This window comes from Pelophylax lessonae (genome assembly GCF_965119305.1).
Source record: "Pelophylax lessonae genome assembly, chromosome: 7".
NCBI classification, from domain to species: Eukaryota; Metazoa; Chordata; class Amphibia; order Anura; family Ranidae; genus Pelophylax; species Pelophylax lessonae.
In genome coordinates, this window is record NC_138774.1 from 36,445,810 (window position 1) to 36,471,228 (window position 25,419).

The window sequence follows — 25,419 nt, forward strand, 5'->3', positions numbered from 1 at the left end:
TCCTCGGGATGCATCTTGCCACAAATACCAAAGCCAAGAAGACTTCCCTGTGCAGCCACTTCTGGTCAGGACCGGCTTTGGTGTTAATGTTAGCTGCTGGTCTGACCAGAAATGTTTGGACTGCCAGAGAATGTCAGGCACAAATTCAGTGTAAAAAATATATAATTCTTTTAAAAAAATGAGTGAACATAAATATAAACGCACCTCCAATAAACCAAACTGTGTAAAACAAACCAAATAACCAAACAAGTAGTGATACACAATGCACAACTGCCTAAACCACACAGCAAATAGGGAATGCAAGCATAATTATAACAGAGCCAGGGTCATACACAGGAGATCAAGCAGAGGGAACTGGGAGCAGGACAGGACAGGTAGAAGGTACCAGGAGACAGAGAGCAGGAGGGAAGGCATCAGGCCACAAGGTCGGGATCAGGGTCCAGGAACAGGAATATGATGCAATATACTGGGACACTGGAACGCAGGTCAGGGGCACATGGAGACACCAAGGCAACAAGGGAAGGACAGACAGGACTTAAATATAATCCCTGCAATGAGCAACAGGTGATTAATGAAATGAGCTTCTGGCTGCTGAGAGACACCCGCTGGGGGAGGCTGGAACTGCAGCCTATGGATCTGGGAGCTACAGTGCCACCAGCAGGTGTGCCCTTTCCTGACAGATCCACAGCTTAAGTGGGAGAATCTGTCCACAGGGCAACTATTAGTCAGGCACTGCACAAATCTGGCCTAATAGGAGAGTGGCAAGAAGAAAGCCATTGTTGAAAGAAAATCAGTTCGCAAGAAGCCATGTGGGGGACACAGCAAACATGTTAAAGAAGGTGCTCTGATCAAATGAGACCAAAATTTAACTTTTTTGCCTAAAAGCAAAACGCTATGAGTGGCAGAAAACTAACACTGCACATCGCCCTGAACACACCATCCCCACCGTGAAACATGGTGGTGGCAGCATCATGTTGGGGGGATGCTTTTCTTCAGCAGGGACAGGAAAGCTGGTCAGAGTTGATGGGAAGATGGATGAGCCAAATACAGGGCAATTTTCGAAGAAAACCTGTTAGAGTCTGAAAAAGACTGGGGCCTAGGTTCACTTTCCAGCAGGACAAGGACCCTAAACATACAGCCAGAGCTACAATGGAATGGTTTAGATCAGAGCATATTCATTTGTTAGAATGGCCCAGTCAAAGTCCAGACCTAAACAAAAATGAGAATCTGTGGTAAGGCTTGAAAGTTGCTGTTCACAGAAGCTCTCCATCCAATCTGACAGAGCTTGAGCTATTTTGCAAAGAAGAATGGGCAAAAATGTCACTCTCTAGATTTGCAAAGACATCCCCAAAAAGACTTGCAGCTGTAATTGCAGTGAAAGGTGGTTCTACAAAGTATTGACTCAGGGGGGCTGAATACAAATGCATCCCACACATTTAAGATATTTCCTTGTAAAAATGTTGAAAACCATTTATCATTTTCCTTCCACTTCACAATTATGAGCCACTTTGTGTTGGTCTATCGCATAAAATACATTTACGTTTTTGGTTGTAACATGACAAAATGTGGAATATTTCAAGGGGTATGAGTACTTTTTCAAGACACTGTATCTGTACAAGAAAACTAAGAAGGAAACCAGCAGGTAGCATGACAAATATTTTAATTCATGCATTTGCAGATCCATAATGAATTCTCCTGTTGGTGATGTAAGAAGAAAACCTACCAAATGGTAAACTTCCTCTATTAATAAAAAAAAAATAAAAAATCTCCCTGCAAAGTTAAATCATAATGTGCTAGTAAGCATACTAGCACATTATGAGACACTTCCCTTGAAATTAAGCCCTCTAGAGATGAGCTGCAGTCGCTGACAGGGCTTCCATCTTCCTTCCGGTTTTGCGGGTTCTACCCATTTAAACGGCTAAACCACAATCATCTCAGGGGTATGTGAGATGATTACAGCCACACACACCTACACAGGTTGAACTGGATGGACTATTGTCTTTATTCAACCTCACCTACTATGTAACTATGTAACAATGATGTCACTCCCGCGCATGTGTACGGGAGTCACGGCCCTGGCACAGAGCTCTGAAAGGAAAAACAATCTCATTCAAAAAATGGTGAGGCGGAGCAGTCGGCCAAAAGCTACCATCAAAATGGGTGGGAGAGAAAAAAGGGAGAAAGAAATAAAGAAAAAGCAATCCTTGCAGACTGATACAAAAATGAAAAAGAAGAGAAAAAGTAAAGGGAAAGAGAGAAAGAGGGGGAAGGAAAGTAAAGGAAGAGAGGAAATCCAGAAGAACTGTGGGGAAGGGGGAGGAGGGGTCAGAATGGGAAGGGCAGAGCCTAGAGCAGGGGTGTCAAACTCAGTTTCATCACGGGCCGCATCAGCATTATGGTTGCCCTCAAAGGGCCAGTTATATCTGTAGGATTAGATGTCCAGAGCACGCCATGTCTGCTTACACTCTTGCATCAAATATCAAGAACCCCCCAACCTAAGAAGTCAGGAGTCACCCACCCTTCCTTACATCACAATGCACCCCTTTACCTTGTGTTACTTTGAGCTGCTGCCATGAAGAAGATGCGGGAGGATCTGGGAAGAAGTGCAGGGTCTGGAGGAGAACCAGAGGAGGGCTGGAGTCAGCTTCCAGAGTCTCCTGAATGCTGAAACCAGGGGAGGTAGAGGCAAGGTGGTGTTGCAGCTGCACAGACAGGTGCAGGATCTGCAGTAGGAGTTCTGCTCTCCTCTCTGCTGCGGACTGCTGAGAAGGGGGGTGTGCAAAGATGAGCCTTTCTGCAGTGGCACAGAGGAGTGCAGGATCTAGTAAAGGAGTTCTGTCTTCTCTGCTGCTGACTACAGAGACATGGTGGGGACAGAGACAAGGGGGGTTCCGCAGCTGCATGAGAGGTGCAAGGGCCACATGAAATGGCCTCGAGGGCCGCATTCGGCCCACGGGCCTTGTGTTTGACACCTGTGGCCTAGAGCATCCCATAGTCCGAGCCCCTCTCTCCAAGGATTAGCAGGGAGGGAAGAATCCGTCAACAAGAGCCCTCAATCAAAGAGTAGTGTTGACAAAGGTCGCCCAGGGTTCCCACACAGCTTCAAATTTAGCTTTAGAGTCATCCAAAATGCTAAACATTTTCTCCTGGGTCATGATCCAGGAGATTTTACATTTCACGGAAAGGAAAGAGACTGTGGCTTCATTGCTTAGCTATGGTAATTTTAGCTCCTAGAAAAATGTAGGAAATCAGGGCTTGTGTGTGTTTAGGAACCTGCGGGATATGACGGCCTAGGAGGGCATATAGGAGATATTAATTTTAACTACAGGAAAGCTTTATTAAAAGCTTACCTGTATGTAAAAGTAGCAGAAAAGAATTCACTCCCACTTTAAGACATGTTTTTCAAATGCGTAACAAGTTTTCCTGATGGTGATTGAAGAAGAAAAACTACCAAATGGGAGAGACATAGAATATTTTTTTATCGTGACACTACACAGCAGATATTTCATCTGTAGGCCTTATACGTAGCTAAAGGTCAAAGCAATATTTTTCATTGTTATGCTAGAATTTTTCTTACAGCAGCTTTTACTATCTTGTTTCTCAGACTGTAAATAAAGGGGTTGAGCATTGGTATAATGATGGTGTACACCACACTGATGACCCGATCATAGGTTGGTGAGTAGATGGCACTTGGCCGAAAGTACACAAATATGACTGTGCTATAGAAGAGGATGACCATGGTGAGGTGAGATGAGCATGTGGAAAAGGTCTTCCACCTTCCTCTGGATGACTGTAAAGTCAACACTGCTTTGATGATGAGTATGTAGGACACGAGGATGAAGAGCACTGGGCTAAAGATGACAATTGCACATTCAATAAAAATAACCTTCTGAAGAACATCTGAAGCTTCTGAACAGGATAACACCATTAATACAGGAAGATCACAGAAAAAGTGGTGGATAAGCCAACTACAGTTTTGCTGAGAAGAAGTCAGCACAGTGTGAAAAGTAGAGTGTAGGCACACAATGACCCAAGAGCTAGCCAACAGACAGATACAAGTTCCCTTGTTCATAATTATCAGATAACGCAGGGGGAAGCAAACTGCAAAATATCGATCCAAGGCCATGATGGCCAACAAAAGACTGTCCATGTTGCCTACTGCCAGAAACAGAAAGAGCTGGGTGAAACAGCCATGGATGGAGATGTGGGTGTCCCTAGACAGGAGGCTATACAAAGCCCTGGGGATTATAATGGTGGTAAACAGTATATCCACAACGGCAAGGTTCCCCATCAAAACATACATAGGAGTATGAAGCTGGGGCTGTGATGTAATCAGCGTGAAGATAAAGGAGTTTCCAGCAATGCAAATGATATAAGCAGCCAAGAAGAAAGAGGAGAGAGGGAGGAGAAGATCAGGTGTATCGGAAAATCCCAACAGGACAAAGTCAGTGAAAGTCTTATTTTCAGGAGGCACCATTTTTATTTTAGTCAGTTATGAACGTGATGAAAAGGAGATCACAGGGTGAAGTACATCTGAAGAAATTCATACCTTGTTTCAAAAATGATAAACCATGGGGGTACAAAAAATGGTACCCAGATAATGCAAACTGAGATCGGAAAATCCCAACAGGACAAAGTCAGTGAAAGTCTTATTTTCAGGAGGCACCATGTTTATTTCGGTCAGTTATGATCACAGGGTGAAGTACATCTGCAGAAATCCATACCTTGTTTAAAAAATTATAAACCATGGGGGTACAAAAAATGGTACCCAGATAATTCAAACTGAGATCGGAGAAACTGAAGAACATGTTACATGAATATTTATTGAGTTGCAGGGGATTTATAAATTACAATCAAAATTAATCAATAAAGTGTGTGTAATCTCCTTATTCAGATTTTAGTATGCTTGGTATCAAAATACTTCAAAACTGGCGACAACACCCCCTTCTTGTCCAGGCCAGTTTTCAGGTTTCAGCACTGTGATACTTTGATTGACAATTACTCGGACATGTAATACTGTACCCAAATGATTCATATACAATTTTTTTTTTTTTTGAGACAAGACAGAGCTTTCTTTTGGTGGTATTTAATCATTGTTTTTTTTGGTGATATCTGGTATCCTTTTAAATCTTGTATTCTCTCACTAACATGTCCAGTTAGACTGCACTGCCTGTCAAATGCCCTCTGAAGAGTGATCTAAACACAGAATTGGATATGTGAATGACTCCTTATGGCGACACTATGACTGGTTGTTGCAGTGATCAGGGACACTGGAACTGATGTGGTGGTGATCAGGGACACTGTGACCAGTGCAGAGACGATCAGGGACAATGGCTGGCGGCACAGATTTTTTTTTTCAAATGCGGTCACCACAGCAGTGGAGTGTCACCATAGTACCACTGTACTGCTCGGGGGGGGGGGGGGGGGGGGAGGCGGGTGTGTGATAAGAGTTTGAGCCGTGCACGATGAAGCTCCCTCCCAGATATATATATACATATATATATACATATATATACTGTATGTGTAAAAAAAAAAATATATATATATATATATATATATATATATATATATATATCCATGTTTTCAAGCTCAGAAATCTTTGAAAACATTTTTTATGATGGCCCCAGGGCTCTTCCATAGAAAGAGAAGGCTTTAGATACCACAAGATAAACATAATTTTGGATAGATTGTATTGCAGACATGAATGTGACTTTCCAGAACTAAAGAATATACTAACATATGAATTTTGTTACTGAGGATTTATTTAGGCCTGTCTATTAAAGCTGCATGAATGTGTGCTCAATTACATTACCATCTTTGAAGCTGCATACTCTTTTAATGTATGTATGATTGCTTTGGTTATTTTTGCCTTCTAAGGGGGACATACATCGGAGATGTTTGAAAATTACTTGAATAAACAATCCCCCAATGGAATCATAGAATAAATAATAGTAGTGCAGATATCTTATAGTCATCAAAGCATGAAAAAGAGCACAAGTCCTTTCACATTAAATGTCCATCTCTGTATAAAATCCTGCAACAATCCTTTCCACCAATTTGGGGGTCACCAGTGTGTTTAAGGCGTGAACCTTACGGCGACCGGAAGTACTCGGGTGACACATTCGGAGGTGTTTGAGGTTCGGAGCATCAGTGTGGAGAGGGTGAGCCTTACCAACATCGCCTGCCGGTGCATCGTTGTTACTTTCTAGAGTCTAGATGATATATATGAAGGCGGATTATTCTATTGCGTTTGTGAGTGCATTTATATTGGGGATTTTGTTTAACCGCTTGCCGACCGCCGCAAGTAAATTTACTGCGGCGGTCAGCCCCTACCAGGCAGAGTGACGTTAATTAACGTCACTAGCCTGGGAGGGTCTGGGGAGCGAGCGCGCGCCCGCGGAGGCGCGCTCCCGCTCCCGCGCGGTCACGGACCCCCCCCGCGCGTGTGACCAGCGGACCCGATGTCCGCCGGTCACTCGGCGATCGTCGGGGGAGAGGGAGAATGTCAGGCAGCTTGTGTAAACAAGCCACCTGTCATTCTTCTCGGTGTAAAAACACTGATCAGACGGATCTATTATTTAGATCCGTTGATCAGTGTCCTTACAACCCAAGCCACAGCCAATCACAGTAGAAAGCACGCCCCTAGGGACACACACAGCCCCTCCCTCCCAAATAAAGTTAGCCCCTTCACTACCAGTGTATTTTTACAGTAACAGTGCATATATATAGCACTGATTACTGTAGAAATGTCACTGGTAACCCCAAAAGAGTCAAAAATTTCAGTCAAGGGTCCGATATGTCCGCCGCAATGTCGCAGTACCGCAAAAAAAATCGCAGATCGCCGCCATTACGCGTTAAAAAAAAAACAACAAAAATGACAAAAATCTTTCCCTTTGTTAGTAAACGCGATAACTTTTGCGCAAACCAATCAAAATACGCTTTTTGCGATTTTTTTTTACCAAACATAGGTAGGATAAAACAAATTGGCCGAAAATGTTAAAAAAATTTAGATTTTTACATTTTTTTTTTGGGGAATTTCATATAAAAAAAATGTGAAAAATATTGTTATTTTTTCAAAATTTACGCAATTTTTTGTTTATAGCGCAAAAAGTAAAAATCGCACAGGTGATCAAATGCCACCAAAAGAAAGCTCTGTTTGTGGGAAAAAAAGGACGTCAAATTCGTTTAGGTACAGCGTCGCACGACCGCGCAATTGTCCGTTAAAGTCACGCAGTGCCGAATCGCAAAATACCCCCTGGTCGTTTAGCAGGAAAATCCTCCGGGGCTTAAGTGGTTAATAAAGTGTGAAGTGGTTATACAATATCACACTAGTGCGGTCCCCCTTCTTTTGTTTTTTCATTAATCCGATGGATGGGAGAATCGTGAGGAAAGGGGACGCTGATCTCTGTATAAGGAAGTATACATCTGTTGTGTTCATGCTGTTTTGCCTGTCCTATGAGAATAGGAAGGCCACTTGGTCTGGTGAGTTGCCATCCTTATCTATGTCACAACGGTGGAGGATGTACTGTCTGGTGACCCCTCAAACACACTGGTGACCCCAAATTGGTGGAAAGGATTGTTGCAGGATTTTATACAGAGATGGACATTTAATGTGAAAGGACTTGTGCTCTTTTTCATGCTTTGATGACTATAAGATATCTGCGCTACTATTACTTATTCTATGATTCCATTGGGGGATTGTTTATTCAAGTAATTTTCAAACAGTTTTTTCTTTAAAGTAGCAGCGATATTTCTCTAAACGAGACTTGTATGATACTGATTTGTGCGCAGAGGATATAGTATATTATTACCGCTTGGTGCTATTTATATTACCGTATTTATTCGAGTATAACGCGCACACGTGTATAACGCGCACCCCTAATTTTCGATTAAAAATCGGTATAAAATTTTGTTTCACACCAAGCATTGTAATTGACAAAAAAACGTTGTTGAACACGTGCGGCCAATTGACAATGTAAACTGGTATAAACACAATACCGAAATAAAATTTCCGGTAACAATATTTATTTAAAATGCTTCAAAGTCAGATTCATCATCAGACACACTTAAGAGTTGTTCCCATTCTTTGCAAAATGCAAAACACTGAATTGTACAAAAGCAATGCTTACCGTAACGTGTGGGCGAGGCGAGGAAATGAAGCGGCGACCATACAGCGGATAATGAGAATTCTCACCCCCAGTTCGGGCCGCCCACTGTACGCGACTGTACAGTGAGCGGCTGCAGCCCGGAAAAGGCGCAGTGCGAACTCACAATTCGCCTGCGCCCTCAATGGACCGGCCGCCACTGCCACCCCACCCCAGCCCTCGTTTATAACGCGCACCCAAACTTTGATTTCTTTTTTTGGTAGAAAATTTTGTGCGTTACATAGTTACATAGTTACATAGTAGGTGAGGTTGAATAAAGACAATAGTCCATCTAGTTCAACCTGTGTAGGTGTGTGTGGCTGTAATCATCTCCCATACCCCTGAATGTTCTGATCCTTGAGATGTAAGTCTAAGAGTCTTTTGAAAGCCACCATACTACCCGCAGAAACCACCTCTTGTGGTAGAGAATTCCACAATCTTGTTGCCCTAACAGTAAAGAACCCCCCGCGTTGCCTGAGGTTAAAACGCTTCTCCTCTAATCGCATTGTATGCCCTCGAGTCCTCATGCAATCCCTTTGAATGAACAGCTTTTTTTCTAAGCTGGGATCCCCATTAAGATATTTATAAATTGCTATCATGTCCCCCCTCAGACGTCTCTTCTCCAGGGAGAATAAATCGAGCGATTGTAGATGCTCTTCATAGTCAAGGTTCTCCAATCCCCTAATCAGTTTAGTTGCCCTTCTCTGGACTCTCTCCAGCTCCAACACATCCCTCCTGAGGACTGGTGACCAGAACTGGACGGAATACTCCAGATGCGGTTGGACCAGAGTTTTATAAAGTGGAAGGATTATAGTCTTAGTTATAGTTATACTCGAATAAATACGGTATATATTTATTTGAATTATACATCGGAGATGGTGGAGTTGCCTGCAGGATGGTGAGCCTGGTTGGGGGGGGGGGGGGGACTTTCATGTTTTACTATCGTTTTTTCCGCCCTGTGTGGTGACGTTTTTTTGTTTTGTGTTGCATAGAACAATAAAAAGAAATTGACAAAAAAAAAAATATGCATTTTATAAACTGGTAGGAATAAAATGAGGAAAACAAAGGCTTTCTGTTTTTCAAGAGAACGTTTCATAACACGACTACTTACCTGCTACTGGTCAGAGTTTATCTTAGATGTCACAATCTGTCATTTAGTGCATATTTGTATATGGTGTGTGAGCATCCAACCAAGGATAGCACTGTCTGCCCCTCCATCATAGAACGGACAGGACTCCCAATGACTTTTTTTGTCGATATCAGGATCAAAGAATAATTTATAGACAACACAAAATCCCAGAGAGGCCAAGTATTCCCCCATGTGGCACAATTATACATCCTGCTTGCCAGGTGTACAGATAAACATAATCAACATTTTATTAGGTCCCAAGTTATTTTATTTTTTTACTTTATTGCTGGTAATTAAACGCATCTGAAATTTACTAAAAATAAAAAACAGAAAAAAAGGTAAAACATCAACAGGGGGTATTTAAAGAGGTTGTAAACCTCAGAAAATGTTTTTTAAAAAAACAAACACCTGAAAGACAAACACATAATGAGCTAGTATGCATCGCATACTAGCTCATTATGAAATACTTACCTTAGAATTAGAGATGTATAGAACTGTTCGCCGGCGAACAGTTCCCGGCGAACTTAGCATGTTCGCGTTCGCCGCTGCCGGCGAACATATGCGATGTTCGGTCCGCCCCCCATAAGACATCATTGAGGCAAACTTTGACCCTGAACTTTACAGTCAGCAGACACATTTCCAGCCAATCAGCATACCTCCCTCCCACACCCTCCCACCTCCTATAAATAAGCAAGGGCAGCATCCATCTTAGATCATTCTGAAGCAGTGTGTGTAGTGAGAGTAGGGAGAGAGCTGCTGCTGCTGCTGCTGCTGCTGCTGCTGTTAAGCTAGGGACAGTTAGTCAGTGTTCCTGGTCTTGCAGTGTTCTTGGTCCACTACTGCTGTAATATCAGCACCCCAAAAAGCCCTTCTAAGGGCTGGTATTTGTGTTTTTTTTATATATATATATATATATATATATATATATATATATATATACCTAGCGTCCCCAAAAGCCCTTTTAAGGGCTGGTAATTGAGTTGTTTCTTCTTATATATATATATATCTATATCTATCTAGTGTCCCCAAAAGCCCTTTTAAGGGCTGGTAATTGAGGATTTTTTTTATTTATATATATACATATATATATATATATATATATATAGTGTCCCCAAAAGCCCTTTTAAGGGCTGGTAAGGTAATAGAGTTTTTTCTTTATATATATATCTATATATATCTATTGTACACTGCAGTTGCCTGCCCGCTGTGTGTGAGAGGCCACAGACCTACCACAGACTGTACTGTGTGCACACCACACTCATTTCGGGTGGCACAGGCACAGTACCTTGCATTTTAAAAAATATTTTTTTTTTCCTCTGTCATAATTGCAGTGAGTGCTGTGTCAGGTCCACAGAGTGCACTGTACCCTCTGCAGTGCACTGCCCAACACTGATATATATACGGTGGCACAGCATCTTGTTGCAATAAATTGAAAAAAAAAAATATTTTTTATTATTGCAGTTGCCTGGGCTGCCAGTTACTGTCAGGTCCACAGAGTGTACTGTGCCCACTGCAGTGCCACTGTGTGCCCACCCACCACTGATATATAAGGTGGCACAGCAGCTTGCAAAGTAAAAAAAAAAATATATATTTTTTAATTGCAGTTGCCTGGGTGCCAGTGACTGCTGTCAGGTCCACAGAGAGTGTACTGTGCCACTGCCCACCCACCACTGATATATAAGGTGGCACAGCAGCTTGCAAAGTAAAATAAAATATATTTTTTTTAAATTGCAGTTGCCTGGGTGCCAGTGACTGCTGTCAGGTCCACAGAGAGTGTACTGTGCCACTGCCCACCCACCACTGATATATATGCCTGCAAGAGAAAAAGCCAGCCGCAGAGAAGCCGTATTCCTGAAAATATAAGGAAAATGCTGTTTTTTAGGGGTTCTGGACATGCTACAGAGCTGAAACTTGACAGGTACATTTTTTAGACCCCCCAGACACTAAATACAAAAAATGACATGCCTGCCTAAAAAAATGCCCGATAAATGCCTGCAAGAGAAAAAGCCAGCCGCAGAGAAGCCGTATTCCTGAAAATATAATAGAAAATGCTGTTTTTTAGGGGTTCTGGACATGCTACAGAGCTAAAACTTGACAGGTACACTTTTTAGACCCCCCAGACACTAAATACAAAAAATGACATGCCTGCCTAAAAAAATGCCCGATAAATGCCTGCAAGAGAAAAAGCCAGCCGCAGAGAAGCCATATTCCTGAAAATATAAGACAAATGCTGTTTTTTAGGGGTTCTGGACATGCTACAGAGCTGAAACTTCACAGGTACACTTTTTAGACCCCCCAGATGCTAAATCCAAAGAAATTTTTTATTTTTATTTTTTTTTAATTTTTCCAATAATTGGCTCTCTATCAAAAAATTATAATTTTTAAGAACTTTTTTTTGCGTGATCCCTCTCCGGCATGCCACAGTCCAGGTGTTAGTCCCCTTGAAACAACTTTTCCATCACTATTGTGGCCAGAAAGAGTCCCTGTGTGTTTTAAAATTCGCCTGCCTATTGAAGTCTATGGCGGTTCGCCCGATTCGCCGGTTCGCGAACATTTGCCGATGTTCGCGTTCGCCGTTCGCGAACGGCAAATTTTAGGTTCGCGACATCACTACTTAGAATGAAGCCCCGCAGTGCTGACCGCTCACCTCTCTCAAGGGTGACATGTTTGGTCACCCTTCTTCCGGGTTTGCGGCACCCGGCCATCTGATTGGCTGGGGCCTCGACGACGTCACTCCCGCGCATGCGCGCGGGAGCCGACGTTTACAGCACAGGGCTCTGAAGGAACGGCACGAGCGGCCGTTCCTTCAGAGTGCATGCGCCAGTGATGTCATTGGCTGCATGCAAAGTAAATATCTCCTAAATGGTGCCCGTTTAGGAGATATTTACAGTACCTATAGGTAAGCCTTATCATAGGCTTACCCAGGGGCGGACGTACAGGAGTCGCAGGGGTCGCCATGGCGACCGGGCCCCATGCTACAGGGGGCCTGAGAGGGCCCCCTGTATGTATTGAGAGGAGGAGCGGCAAGCAAAGCTGAGACCGAGAGCTCCCCGATCTTCCTGACGGAGCTGATCTCACATAACATTGGAAGCAATGGAAAGTGAAAGCAGAGTGTGTGCTGTGCTCTATGCCTCCCCCTATAGTGCAATACCGGACAGGAAGGTACAGTCCTCTCTCGTTTTTTAAAAAGGCTTTCTGTTTATGTATGTGCATTTATGTATGTATGTATGTATGTGTGTGTGTGTATGTATGTGTGTGTATGTATGTGTGTGTATGTGTGTGTATGTATGTATGTGTGTGTATGTATGTATGTGTGTGTGTATGTATGTATGTGTGTGCATATGTGCATCTATATATGTATGTGTGTGCATGTATGTATGTATTTGTGTGTATGTATTTGTGACTGTGTATGTATGTGCGTGCATGTATGTATGTGTGTGTGTGTGTTTCTATGTGTGTAGATATATGTATGTGTGTGTGCTTCAAGTTATTGCCCATTTGAGTTTATGGACTTTTAAGGACTTTTAAATGATTTTAAGCTGAAGTGTGCAGTAATTCTGTTATTATATTATAGTCGGTTTTCTCAATTTACTTTAAACACGTAAGACCCCTTTCCCACGGTCCGCATTCCGTTGCGGAAGGTGCTCTGCTCAGCAGGGATCGATCCGCCGATCCCCGCTGAGCAGGCTGATGACAGCTCCATCTCCGCTCTGTGTGCGGATAGGGAGGGGTCAGAGCCCCGCTGCTCTCTATGGGGAATCGGATGAGAGCGGACCGCCTGTTCGCTCTCATCCGATCCCATCCGATCCGATCCCCAGGATGGATGGAAAATAGTGTTTCCGTCCGTTCGGATTTCACGGACAGGATCGGATGCGGATGGCAGCGGGTGTCAGCGGACATGTCACCACTGACATCCGTTGCTCCATAGGGCTGAATGGGGGATCCGATCAGATCTGCCTAAAAAAATGACAGGCCGATCTGATCGGTACTGAAATTTTTCTATTTTGTATTGTGTGATCTAATTCATATTACAACATTTATGCATGATTTCATTACCTATAATTACTTCTAAATAAGTAGCAGCATTGTGTTATATGTGTCCTATACTCCTGAGCGCATAGGGTCACTCTGCAATTGTTTGCCTTTTATGGGTGAATTTGGAGGTGTTTCTTTAGTCCACCAGCACTATTACTGTTCCCATTCCCCACTCCCCACCAGTCCTGCCACTGATCCCATACCCCCCTTTCCCCACCAGCACTATTACTGGTCCCATTCCCCCCTCCCCACCAGTCCTGCCACTGATCCCATACCCCCCTTTCCCCACCAGCACTATTACTGGTCCCATTTCCCCCTCCCCACCAGTCCTGCCACTGATCCCATACCCCCCTTTCCCCACCAGCACTATTACTGGTCCCATTCCCCCCTCCCCACCAGTCCTGCCACTGATCCCATACACCCCCCTTTCCCCACCAGCGCTATTACTGTTCCCATTCCCCCCTCCCCACCAGTCCTGCCACTGATCCCATACCCCCCTTTCCCCACCAGCACTATTACTTGTCCCATTTCCCCCTCCCCACCAGTCCTGCCACTGATCCAATACCCCCCTTTCCCCACCAGCACTATTACTGTTCCCATTTCCCCCTCCCCACCAGTCCTGCCACTGATCCAATACCCCCCTTTCCCCACCAGCACTATTACTTGTCCCATTTCCCCCTCCCCACCAGTCCTGCCACTGATCCCATACCCCCCTTTCCCCACCAGCACTATTACTTGTCCCATTTCCCCCTCCCCACCAGTCCTGCCACTGATCCCATACCCCCCTTTCCCCACCAGCACTATTACTGTTCCCATTTCCCCCTCCCCACCAGTCCTGCCACTGATCCCATACCCCCCCCTTTCCCCACCAGCACTATTACTGTTCCCATTTCCCCCTCCTCACCAGTCCTGCCACTGATCCCATACCCCCCTTTCCCCACCAGCACTATTACTTGTCCCATTTCCCCCTCCCCACCAGTCCTGCCACTGATCCCATACCCCCCTTTCCCCACCAGCACTATTACTGTTCCCATTTCCCCCTCCCCACCAGTCCTGCCACTGATCCAATACCCCCCTTTCCCCACCAGCACTATTACTGTTCCCATTTCCCCCTCCCCACCAGTCCTGCCACTGATCCCATACCCCCCTTTCCCCACCAGCACTATTACTGTTCCCATTTCCCCCTCCCCACCAGTCCTGCCACTGATCCCATACCCCCCCCTTTCCCCACCAGCACTATTACTGTTCCCATTTCCCCCTCCCCACCAGTCCTGCCACTGATCCCATACACCCCCCTTTCCCCACCAGCACTATTACTGGTCCCATTCCCCCCTCCCCAACAGTCCTGCCACTGATCCCATACACCCCCCTTTCCCCACCAGCACTATTACTGGTCCCATTCCCCCCTCCCCACCAGTCCTGCCACTGATCCCATACACCCCCCTTTCCCCACCAGCACTATTACTGGTCCCATTCCTCCCTCCCCACCAGTCCTGCCACTGATCCCATACCCCCCTTTCCCCACCAGCACTATTACTGGTCTCATTCCCCCCTCCCCACCAGTCCTGCCACTTATCCCATATCCCCCTTTCCCCACCAGCACTATTACTGGTCTCATTCCCCAGGTCTTATTTTACCGATCCTAAGGAGGCAAATCAAAGAAATTGATTGTTGAGGTTCACATTCCCTTTAATGAAAGAATATTATATATAAAGTATATATATATATATATATATATATATATATATATATATATATATATACAGTAGTTTTTTTTTTTTTTTTTGTATGTACCCCATCGGTGTCCAGGGGGCCTTACAAGCCTGTGAGAGGTTGAGGGTCTTGAAGGAGTTTTAGGGCAGTGTTGGGGGGGGGGGCCTTCATGATTTCTTGCACCTGGGCCCTGAAAGTTCTAGTTACGCCCCTGGGCTTACCTATAGGTACAAGTTGCAGAGGAGGGTTTACTTCCTCTTTAGACTGCTAGAAAACTATAAACACAATGTTTTACAATGTATTATCCCTTTCTTTTAGGCTTCATGTACACGGGACGTTAGAAAAAACGTGCTGCAAAGCCAGTTCTGACGCCGGGAAAAAGCAGCTGTCAAACGTGCTTTCAGTAGCTTTTTCCATTGGCGTTATTGCAGGTTTGGCCACGTTGCTTTTAGCAGCGTTTTATCTGCCTCCATTCAAAATCAATGGTTCCCTATGGGAGCCTATTGATTTGAATGGAAGTCGCACCGCAAGTCGGATCAGGATGATCCGACTTGCGGCGCGACTTGCGCTGTGAGAATCTTAAGGGGGAACTCCACGCCAAAAATGGGAAAAAAACGGCGTGGGGGTCCCCCCCAGGTTCCAAACCAGGCCCTTCGGGTCCGGCATGGAATTTGAGGGTAGCCCCATGCTGAAAAACGGCGTGGGGTTCCCCCCAAAATCCATACCAGACCCTTATCCGAGCATGCAGCCCGGTAGGGCAGGAAGGGGGAGGGGACGAGCGAGCGGCCCCCCCCCCCCCTGGACCATACCAGGCCACATGCCCTCAACATGGGGGGGTGTTGGTGCTTTGGGGCAGGGGGAGCTCTGCACCCCCCACCTCAAAGCACCTTGCCCCCATGTTGATGAGGACACGGGCCTCATGCTAACAACCCTGGCCGGTGGTTGTGGGGGTCTGCGGGCAGGGGCTCATCGGAATCTGGAAGCCCCCTTTAACAAGGGGGCCCCCAAGATCCCGGACCCCCTCCCTATGTGAATGGGTATGGGGTACACTGTACCCCTACCCATTCACCCCATAAAAGGCAGTGTGTGTAAATAACGACAGGAGACGTTTTGGAAAGTTTGTTAAAAATCTTCATCTGGTCTTCTCCGCTCCGGTCTTCTGGTCTGCTCCTCTCTTCTATTCTTCTGGTCTTCTGCTCTTTTGCTGTCCGCTCTTCTGCTGTCCAATCTTCTGCTCTTTTGCCTCCTCTGGTCTTCTTCTTCTTCCTCCGGTCCTCCTCCGACGATGTCTCCGGTGATTATGCCGGTCTCCGGTCTCTGCAGCTAGTTATATAGCCATTGTGGGCGTGGCCTCTCGGTGACGTCACCGGGAGGCCCCGCCCCCTTATGTCACAGATTAAAGGAATGGTGCACTTTCATGGACTGTCTGAGGTAATCTCGTGCTTTTTCTGGCTGTCCTCCACCCATATTATTGTAGTGTCCACAGAAATCAAGCTGGCTTAATAAGTTAACAAAAAAAATTAAAGACATTATAATTAAGAGCCGGTTCACACTACCGCGACCAGAAAGTCGCCTTAGCGCGACTTTCAGCGTGACTTCAGCGCGACTTCAACGCGACTTGTGAATTATTTTAAGCAACTTATGATAGACGAGTTTGTACGACTTTGTATTTGGCCAATCAGAATATGATGTGTTGTGACCTAATTCCCCTTTTCTTTTTCTTTTTTTTTTACTCATTTCCTCATTGCCCACCAGTGCCACGTATCAGTGTCCAATCACACAAAAAAAAGTTCCTAAAAATTGTCGTTTTTGATAGAGAGCCAATTATTGAAAAAAAAAAAAAGAGATTTCTTTGGATTTAGTGTCTGGGGGGGGGGGGGGTCTAAAAAGTGTACCTGTGAAGTTTCAGCTCTGTAGCATCTCCAGAACCAGAAAAAAAAAGATAATTTTTCTTAGAATTTTTAGTAGCACACCTGGGCGTTTTTGTTGCAGGCGTTTATTGGGCATTTTTTGGTTGTCTTTGGAGGCAGGCATGGCATCTGAACTTCTGTATAGGTGTATATATACACACAAATTATGTCAGTAGCGCAGGGATGGGGTTCCGCTCCTTTCACACCTATATGTGTGTATGTGTATATGTATATATATATATATATATATATATATATATATATATATAGTTACATAGTTACATAGTAGGCGAGGTTGAATAAAGACAATAGTCCATCCAGTTCAACCTGTGTAGGTGTGTGTGACTGTAATCATCTAACATAGCCCTCAATCTCCTGATCCTTGAGATGTAAGTCTAAGAGTCTTTTGAAAGTCACCATACTACCCGCAGAAACCACCTCTTGTGGTAGACAATTCCACAATCTTGTAGCCCTAACAGTAAAGAACCCCCCACGTTGCCTGAGGTTAAAACGCTTCTCCTCTAATCGCATTGTATGTCCTCGAGTCCTCATGCAATTCCTTCGAATGAACAGCTTTTCTTCTAAGCTGAGATCCCCATTAAGATATTTATAAATTGCTATCATGTCCCCTCTCAGACGTCTTTTCTCCAGGGAAAATAAATCGAGCGATTGCAGCCGCTCTTCATAGGTAAGGTCCTCCAACCCCCTAATCAGTTTAGTTGCCCTTCTCTGGACTTTCTCCAGCTCCAACACATCCCTCCTGAGGACTGGCGACCAGAACTGGACAGAATACTCCAGATGCGGTCGGACCAGAGTTTTATAAAGTGGAAGGATTATAGTCTTATCTCTGGAATACATCCCTTTCTTTATGCATGCTAATATTCTGTTGGCTTTGGAAGCTGCCGCTTGGCATTGCATGCTGTTGCCTAATCTATCATCAACTAAGACTCCCAAATCTTTCTCCATTTTTGATTCCCCCAAGGGTTCCCCTCCTAACGTGTATTGTGTTTTTATGTTTTTGGTCCCCAAGTGCAAAACCTTACACTTCTCCACATTAAACCTCATTTGCCATGTCGTTGCCCACTCCGTAATTTTGTCCAGGTCATTCTGTAGGATATCTGCTTCATGCTGTGCAGTTATTGCCCTGGCCAATTTTGTGTCATCTGCAAAAACTGATAACGAACTACTGATCCCTTCCTCAATGCTGTTTATGAATAAATTGAACAAGGTTGGTCCCAGGACTGAGCCCTGGGGCACCCCGCTTACTACCTCAGACCAGTCTGAGTATGCGCTGTTTATTACTACCCTTTGGACACGGCCTTTTAGCCAATTCCGTATCCAAGAGCAAACCCTGCTGTCGATACCTGCAGACCTTATTTTATAAATTAAGCGCTTGTGGGGAACTGTATCAAACGCCTTAGCGAAATCCAAGTACACCACATCCACTGGTCTCCCCCTATCTAGCTCACAGCTCACTTCCTCGTAGAATGCTAAGAGATTGGTTTGACAAGAACGCCCATTTGTAAACCCGTGCTGGTTACTACTGATGATGTTGTTGTCTTTAGCATACTCTACGATATAGTCCCTTATCATCCCCTCCAAAAGTTTACATATTATTGATGTCAGACTGACAGGCCTATAATTTCCCGGGATATGTCTCTGGCCCTTTTTGAATATCGGAATCACGTTAGCCTTCCTCCAATCCCCTGGTACATCTCCTGTCCTAATACTGTCAGCAAAGATCAGGAACAGTGGTCTAGATATAACCATACTGAGTTCCTTGAGCACTCTCGGATGTACGCCATCCGGGCCTGGTGATTTGTTTGTGTTAAGTTTATCCAGTCTTTCCCTGATTTCCCCCTCTGTTAGCCATAGTGGCAAGTCCTGTGTATTACTACTAACCATACAGTCATGGTCAGTGTACCCTTCCTTTTCCTGCGTAAAGACTGACGAGAAAAAAGAATTCAGCACGGTTGCTTTTTCAGTGTCCTCTGTAACCATCCTCCCATCATCGTTAATTATGTGTGCAATATGCTCTGCCCTAGTTTTTTTGCTGTTGATATATTTAAAGAATTTCTTTGGGTTTTTTTTACTATCCTCCGCTATTTGTCTCTCAAAGTTGATTTTAGCCATCTTGATTTCGTGTTTACACTTCTTATTTTCCTCCTTGTATTGCTGGAAGGCCGATACTGTGCCCTCTGATTTATATTTCTTGAAGGCCAATTTTTTTCCCCTAATAAGTTTTTTAACGCTACGGTTTAGCCAGCCAGGTTTGGCTTTGTCTCTTCTAAATTTATTCCCCATAGGAATGCACTGCAAGATGCCTTTGCTTAATATTGTTCTAAAGCATTCCCATTTTTCCTCTGTGGTCAGTGATCCCAGGGTTTGGTCCCAGTTTACCCTTTCCATCAATGAGTACAATTTTGGAAAGTCTGCCCTTCTGAAGTTTAGGGTTCTTATGTTCCCCACTTGCCTTTTTATATTGTTATTTATACTAAATGTGATCATCCTGTGATCGCTAGAGCCCAGGTTGTCCTGGACTCCTACCTCCGAGATTATGTCTGGGTCATTAGTGATCAATATATGTATATATATATATATATATATATATATATAATGTGTGTGTGTGTGTGTGTGTGTGTGTGTGTATACCCCAATAGAGAAGTTCAGATGTCATGCCTGCCTCCAAAGACATCCACAAAAAAGCCCAATAAACGCCTGCAACAAAAACGCCCAGGTGTGAAAGGAGCGGAGCCCCATCCCTGCGCTAATGCAATGCTAAGACAAATGATCTTTTTTTCTGGCGGTCACCCTGACATGCAAGAGTTCAATCATCCCTAGTGTCCACCAGGGCCACTGCCTACCAGTGCCACGAATCAGTGTCCACCAATCAGTGTCCACCAGTGCCACGTATCAGTGCCACGAATCAGTGTCCACCAGTGCCACGAATCAGTGTCCACCAGTGCCACGTATCAGTGCCACGAATCAGTGTCCACCAGTGCCACATATCAGTGCCACAAATCAGTGTCCACAAGTGCCACTGCCCACCAGTGCCACGTATCAGTGCCACGAATCAGTGTCCACCAGTGCCATGAATCAGTGTCCACCAGTGCCACGTATCAGTGCCACGAATCAGTGTCCACCAGTGCCACATATCAGTGCCATGTATCAGTGCCACAAATCAGTGTCCACCAGTGCCACGAATCAGTGTCCACCAGTGCCACGTATCAGTGTCCACCAGTGCCACTGCCCACCAGTGCGACTTATCTGTGTCCACCAGTGCCACTCACACAGACCAGGCAGAGATAATGGTATATAGGAACTGTAGGCATGGCTGCAATGTGGGGAATTTTCCTTCTTCTTCATGGAAAGTCGGATCACAAGTGCGCTTCAAATAAGATAAGGATCCGACTTGAATGCGACTCCCATTGAAGTCTATTGGGACAAGTCGGATACAAGTCTCCTCAAAGTAGTACAGGACCCTTTTCTGCAGTCGGAGCGACTACAGTAGTGCCAATTAAGACGGCTCTCATTGATCTACATTGCATTTGTTATGTCAAGCGACTTGGGGCGACTTGAGGGCACACAAGTCGCCTGAAAAGTCATGGCAGTGTGAATGGAGTCTAAGTGCCGGTTCACATTCTTGCGGCTGCGGCGATCGCATGTAATATCGGAGCGCACTGCTCCTTCATTACATGCGATCTCCTGTGCGGTGCGAATTCAGCCATACACTTTGTATGGCTAAATTCGCACTGCACCCGCACCAAAGTCGCACAGGACCCTTTTTTTCAGCCGCATCAGGATCGGATCGCACAGTGGTTCACACTTGTGCGATCCGATCCTGTGCGAACTGTAAAGATCGCACTGCGATATGCGATCAAACTGGGGGTGTCGTTAACATTTCATTGACACCCCCAGCGTATTGCATATGGCAGTGTGAGCTGCCAGGGGTGCGTTTGCGATGCGGGAACAGGCTGCGAATTTGCAGCCTTCCCGCATCGCATAAGTGTGACCTGGCACTAAAGGCAAAACTTTTGTTTTTGTTTTGAATAGAGTGTAGAACAGTGGTTCTTAACCTGGGTTCGATCGAACCCCAGGGGTTCGGTGAGTCAGTCTCAGGGGTTCGGCGGGGGGGCAACAGGGCAATTGCTCCCCCCGAGAAAATATTACTGATTGTTAGGCCAACCCCCCCCCCCCCGCGGGAAATCAGAGCTGCGTTCGGGACGACTCACAGCCATTACACATAGACACTTGACGCTCTGCCCCCTGAACCTCCCCCAGCAGGTTTCCAGCCTATCTCCTGCAGACTGCTTGCTGCTTGAGTGGGCGGGATGGGGGTGTACCTGACCACGGAGATCGCGCCCGCCTGGAAGAGGGAAGTGTGAGCAGCTGAGCAGAGGGAGCCGAGTGAATGTTCCTGGAGGTAGGCTCAGCTAGCTGTACATGGTGGATTAGTTTGCAAGCACCTCTATGCTAAGTTTGCTGAGTTACTGCAGCTTAACATAGAGGTGCTGTTAGCTGACAAATGGAAATGCATGTCCTTTTCATTTAGCTCAATAAGCATTGTGAATGCCCCCTGGTGTGCGCCCTCCTGATACCCCATGGTATGCCCTCCCAACACCTCCCCCCCCAGTGTGTGTCCTCCTGACACCCCATGGTATGCCCTCCCAACACCTCCCCCCTCAGTGTGTGTCCTCCTGACACCCCATGGTATGCCCTCCCAACCCCCCCCAGTGTGTGCCCCCCTGACACCCCATGGTATGCCCTCCCAACACCTCCCCCCAGTGTGTTCCCTCTTGGCACCCCATGGTATGCCCTCCCAACCCCCCCCCCCAGTGTGTGCCCTTCTGACACCCCATGGTATGCCCTCCCAACACCTCCCCCCAGTGTGTTCCCTCTTTGCACCCCATGGTATGTCCTCCCAACCCCCCCCAGTGTGTGCCCTCCTGATACCCCATGGTATGCCCTCCCAACACCTCCCCCCAGTGTGTGCCCTCCTGACACCCCATGGTATGCCATCCTAACCCCACCCCAGTGTGTGCCCTCCCAACCACTGATGTGTGCCCTCCTGACACCCAGTGTGTGGCCTCCTGACTCTCCACTGGTGTGTGCCCTCACTACCCTCCCCCACAGTGTGTCCTCCTGACCCTCCCCCCCAGTGTATGCCCTTCCAACCCCCTGGTGTGTGCCCTCATAACCCCCCCGGTGTGTGCCCTCCTGACCCCCCCCCCAGTGTGTGCCCTCCTGACCCTCCCCTGGTGTGTGCCCTCCCGGCCTCCTGGTGTGTGGCTTTACTGATCCCTGTACACTGTCCTATCCTCTGTCCTGTCAACTCTGTCCTCTGCCCTATCCTCTGTACACCGTCCTACAGCCTACTGACCACTCTATCCTTCCCTACAATCAACTGACCCGTATACACTGCCCTACATGCTACTGGCCTCTGTACACTGCCCTACATCCTACTGACCTTTCTACACTGCCCTAAAAGCTACGGACCCCTATACACTGCCCTACATGCTACTGACCTCGCTACACTGCCCTACAAACTACTGAGCACTGTACGCTACCCTACAAACTACTGAGCACTGTACGCTACCCTACAAACTACTGAGCACTGCACGCTGCCCTACAAACTACTGAGCACTGCACGCTGCCCTACAAACTACTCACTACTGCACGCTGCCCTACAGCCTACTGACCTCTGTACATTTTACTTTGTATGATACGTTTAATCGAGTTCTGTAAACACCTTATTTTCTGGCAGTGCCCCTCCCGAGACTAGACTCATAAAATCATATTTTATTTTTCCAATTAAGAAGGGTTCGGTGAATGCGCATATGAAGCTGGTGGGGTTCAGTACCTCCAAGGTTAAGAACTACTGGTGTAGAAAGATTAGCACCCCTGTTAGGTTTTACTGGGGTCTGTGCCCATTAGGGGTATTCACCCTCTCTATTTGTTCTGTTTACTGTTATCAATTAGAGTGAAAGTGAAGGAAAATCCAAAATTTTGGGTTGTCACCAGAACAGAAAATAGAGGGGAAATATTCCAATGGGGACACTAGTTCTGGTGGCAGCCCTTTCCCACTTTGGAGGGATATCCTCTCACTTCCTCACTTTGGCTAAGGGACAGTCAGTGAAGGAGAATCTATATATTTTTATTATCTTTTTACTGCCAGTTTTGCACTGATATATATACCAAGGAATTCGGTCACTCTTGCACCTTTGCACCTATTTATTTATTGGCAGTCATATATTTATTATATACTCTTTTCACTTATATTTATTGGCACTTTTAAGAGCATACTTACCTATTGTCATTTTATGGTTATACATGCATTATTAATTTTTTCACTTATATTTATTGGTACTTTTTAGAGCATACTTACCAATTGTCATTTTATGGTTATATATTTATTACTGGACAACATTTGATCAATATTTAATTTTTTATCACCTCACTTTTTGTATTCACTTTGGCACCTCTTTTTGCACAATTTGCACGTATGAGATTTATTTGCTGATGTAATTTATATAGGGTTTTTATGTTTAGAAATTACACATAGACCTGTTCTGATTTTATACAGGTTTGTCATTTGATATCAGATTTTAGTGGATTACACACAGATTCTAATATTAATTTATTATGCAGACTTCCATATAAAACCCCACTAGAAGCATAGTAACCAACAAATATATTCCCAAAACACCCCACCAAGCAGCGCCAATCAATCACACAGATGAGCCTCTTACCTGACGATATAAAGTTGGCACTGGGAATAACTCCTCATAAATCCTGGTTCAGTCAGCTTACTGTGTTAGGATACGCCCCACAAACATATATCCTATTCCTCTTTATACTTCCACAACGTACCACATGGGAAATAAAAAAATGCGGACAATAGTGCATTAGCCCCGATATTTAAAAAGAAAAAATGGTGAAAGCACTTACATGGTATATATCTTGAATGCGAGTATTGCAAAAAAGCCTGCAGAGACCCCCGTCCGGCTGCAGCACGGACGATCGGCGACGCGTGTGAAGGCACGCTTCCTTCCCTGACGTGTTTCCTCTGAAAAGACTTCCACTGAGATAGGTGTTTGGTGTTTACCTCTGCTAGTTAGTTCATTAGAGTCTGATTTTTTTCAAAAAGATTAGATACACTATATGGGCAAAAGTTTTGGTACGCAAGCTTTTACACGCACATGAACTTTAATGGCATCTCAGTCTTCATCCATAGGGTTCAATATTGAGTTGGCCCACCCTTTGCACCTATAACAACTTCAACTCTTTCGGGAAGGCTGTCCACAAGGTTTAGGAGTGTGTCTATGGGAATGTTTGACCTGGCTCGCAGTCTCTGCTCTAATTCATCCCAAAGTTGTTCTATCGGGCTGAGATCAGGACTTTGTTCAGACCAGTCAAGTTCCTCCACCCCAAAATTGCTCATCCATGTCTTTATGGAACATGTTTGTGCACTAGTCCAAATCATTTGGTGGAGAGGGATTGAGGTGTGGGGTTGTTTCTCCAGGGGTTGGGCTTGGCCCCTTAGTTTCAGTGAAGGGAACTCTTAGGGTGTCCGCATACCAAGACATTTTGGACAATTTCATGGTACCCACTTTGTGGGAACTTTGTGGGAACAGTTTGGGGATGGCCCCTTCCTGTTCCAACATGACTGCTCTCCTGTATTCAATAATGTAATCAAAGCAAAAACACTGAAATCTGTCCAAACAAGGGTGCAATATCACTTATCACTGTAATACTAGACATTGCATATTGGTTTAGTAAACATCCTGGGTGTGAAAAATGTTGTTGATGGTGTTGATGGGACTGCAACAAGGAACCTGATTTCCTTTCTGATTTCCCTTCCACTGTCATCTCGCTTCGAGCAACAAACCGCACACATCCTTGTAGGTGCTGACTTTTTCTCGGTTGGTGGGATCTGCAGTCCATGAAAGGACGACCAGTCAGGTGTTCTGGGTTGACATTGCCAACAGCACGACGTCCAGCTCTATTCACAGCCATTCATGGTGTTTAGTGGTTCACAAAGATACGTTTGGCAACTTTCCAGATGAAATCGGAATGAATTACAGGCTTGTCACTTTTTTTTTTTTTTTGAGCAGAGCGTAGACATTCCACAAGCATTGCTCGAGAAGATTTCTGAAGAACTTCTTGTAGTACTTCTTTTGCTGTTTCCTCATTGCTGGGTAGAATGTCATTGATTGGTCGGCTCTGTTGACATCTTCAATGGTGTTATTGTAGTCTATCACTACTAGTGGCTTGGTGATTTCTTTCCCACCTTTCGTGTGTACCATAACACTGGAGGTATTATGAACTGTACTCATTAGGCACACATCTTTCTTGTCACACCATCACAGTGTCATCATTTTGCCTTTCTGCCAGGCAACCATTCCAGTCTTCAGCTTCTTATTGCCAAACATTGGCAGCATGTCACGCCAGTTAGCCCTAATGGTTCCATAGGCATCTGTTTTGTTTT

General features: G+C 45.3%; 1 protein-coding gene across 1 annotated transcript; it reads right to left on the reverse strand.

The window, feature by feature from the left end:
* Nucleotides 1-3,556: 3,556 nt before the first annotated feature.
* LOC309560422 (olfactory receptor 1L6-like) lies at nucleotides 3,557-4,477 on the reverse strand (the record flags this gene model as incomplete). The annotated part of the gene is made up of 1 exon (XM_082264057.1): nucleotides 3,557-4,477. The coding sequence occupies one exon, from the start codon at nucleotides 4,475-4,477 to the stop codon at nucleotides 3,557-3,559; it is 921 nt and encodes a 306-aa protein (XP_082120183.1).
* Nucleotides 4,478-25,419: the final 20,942 nt, after the last annotated feature.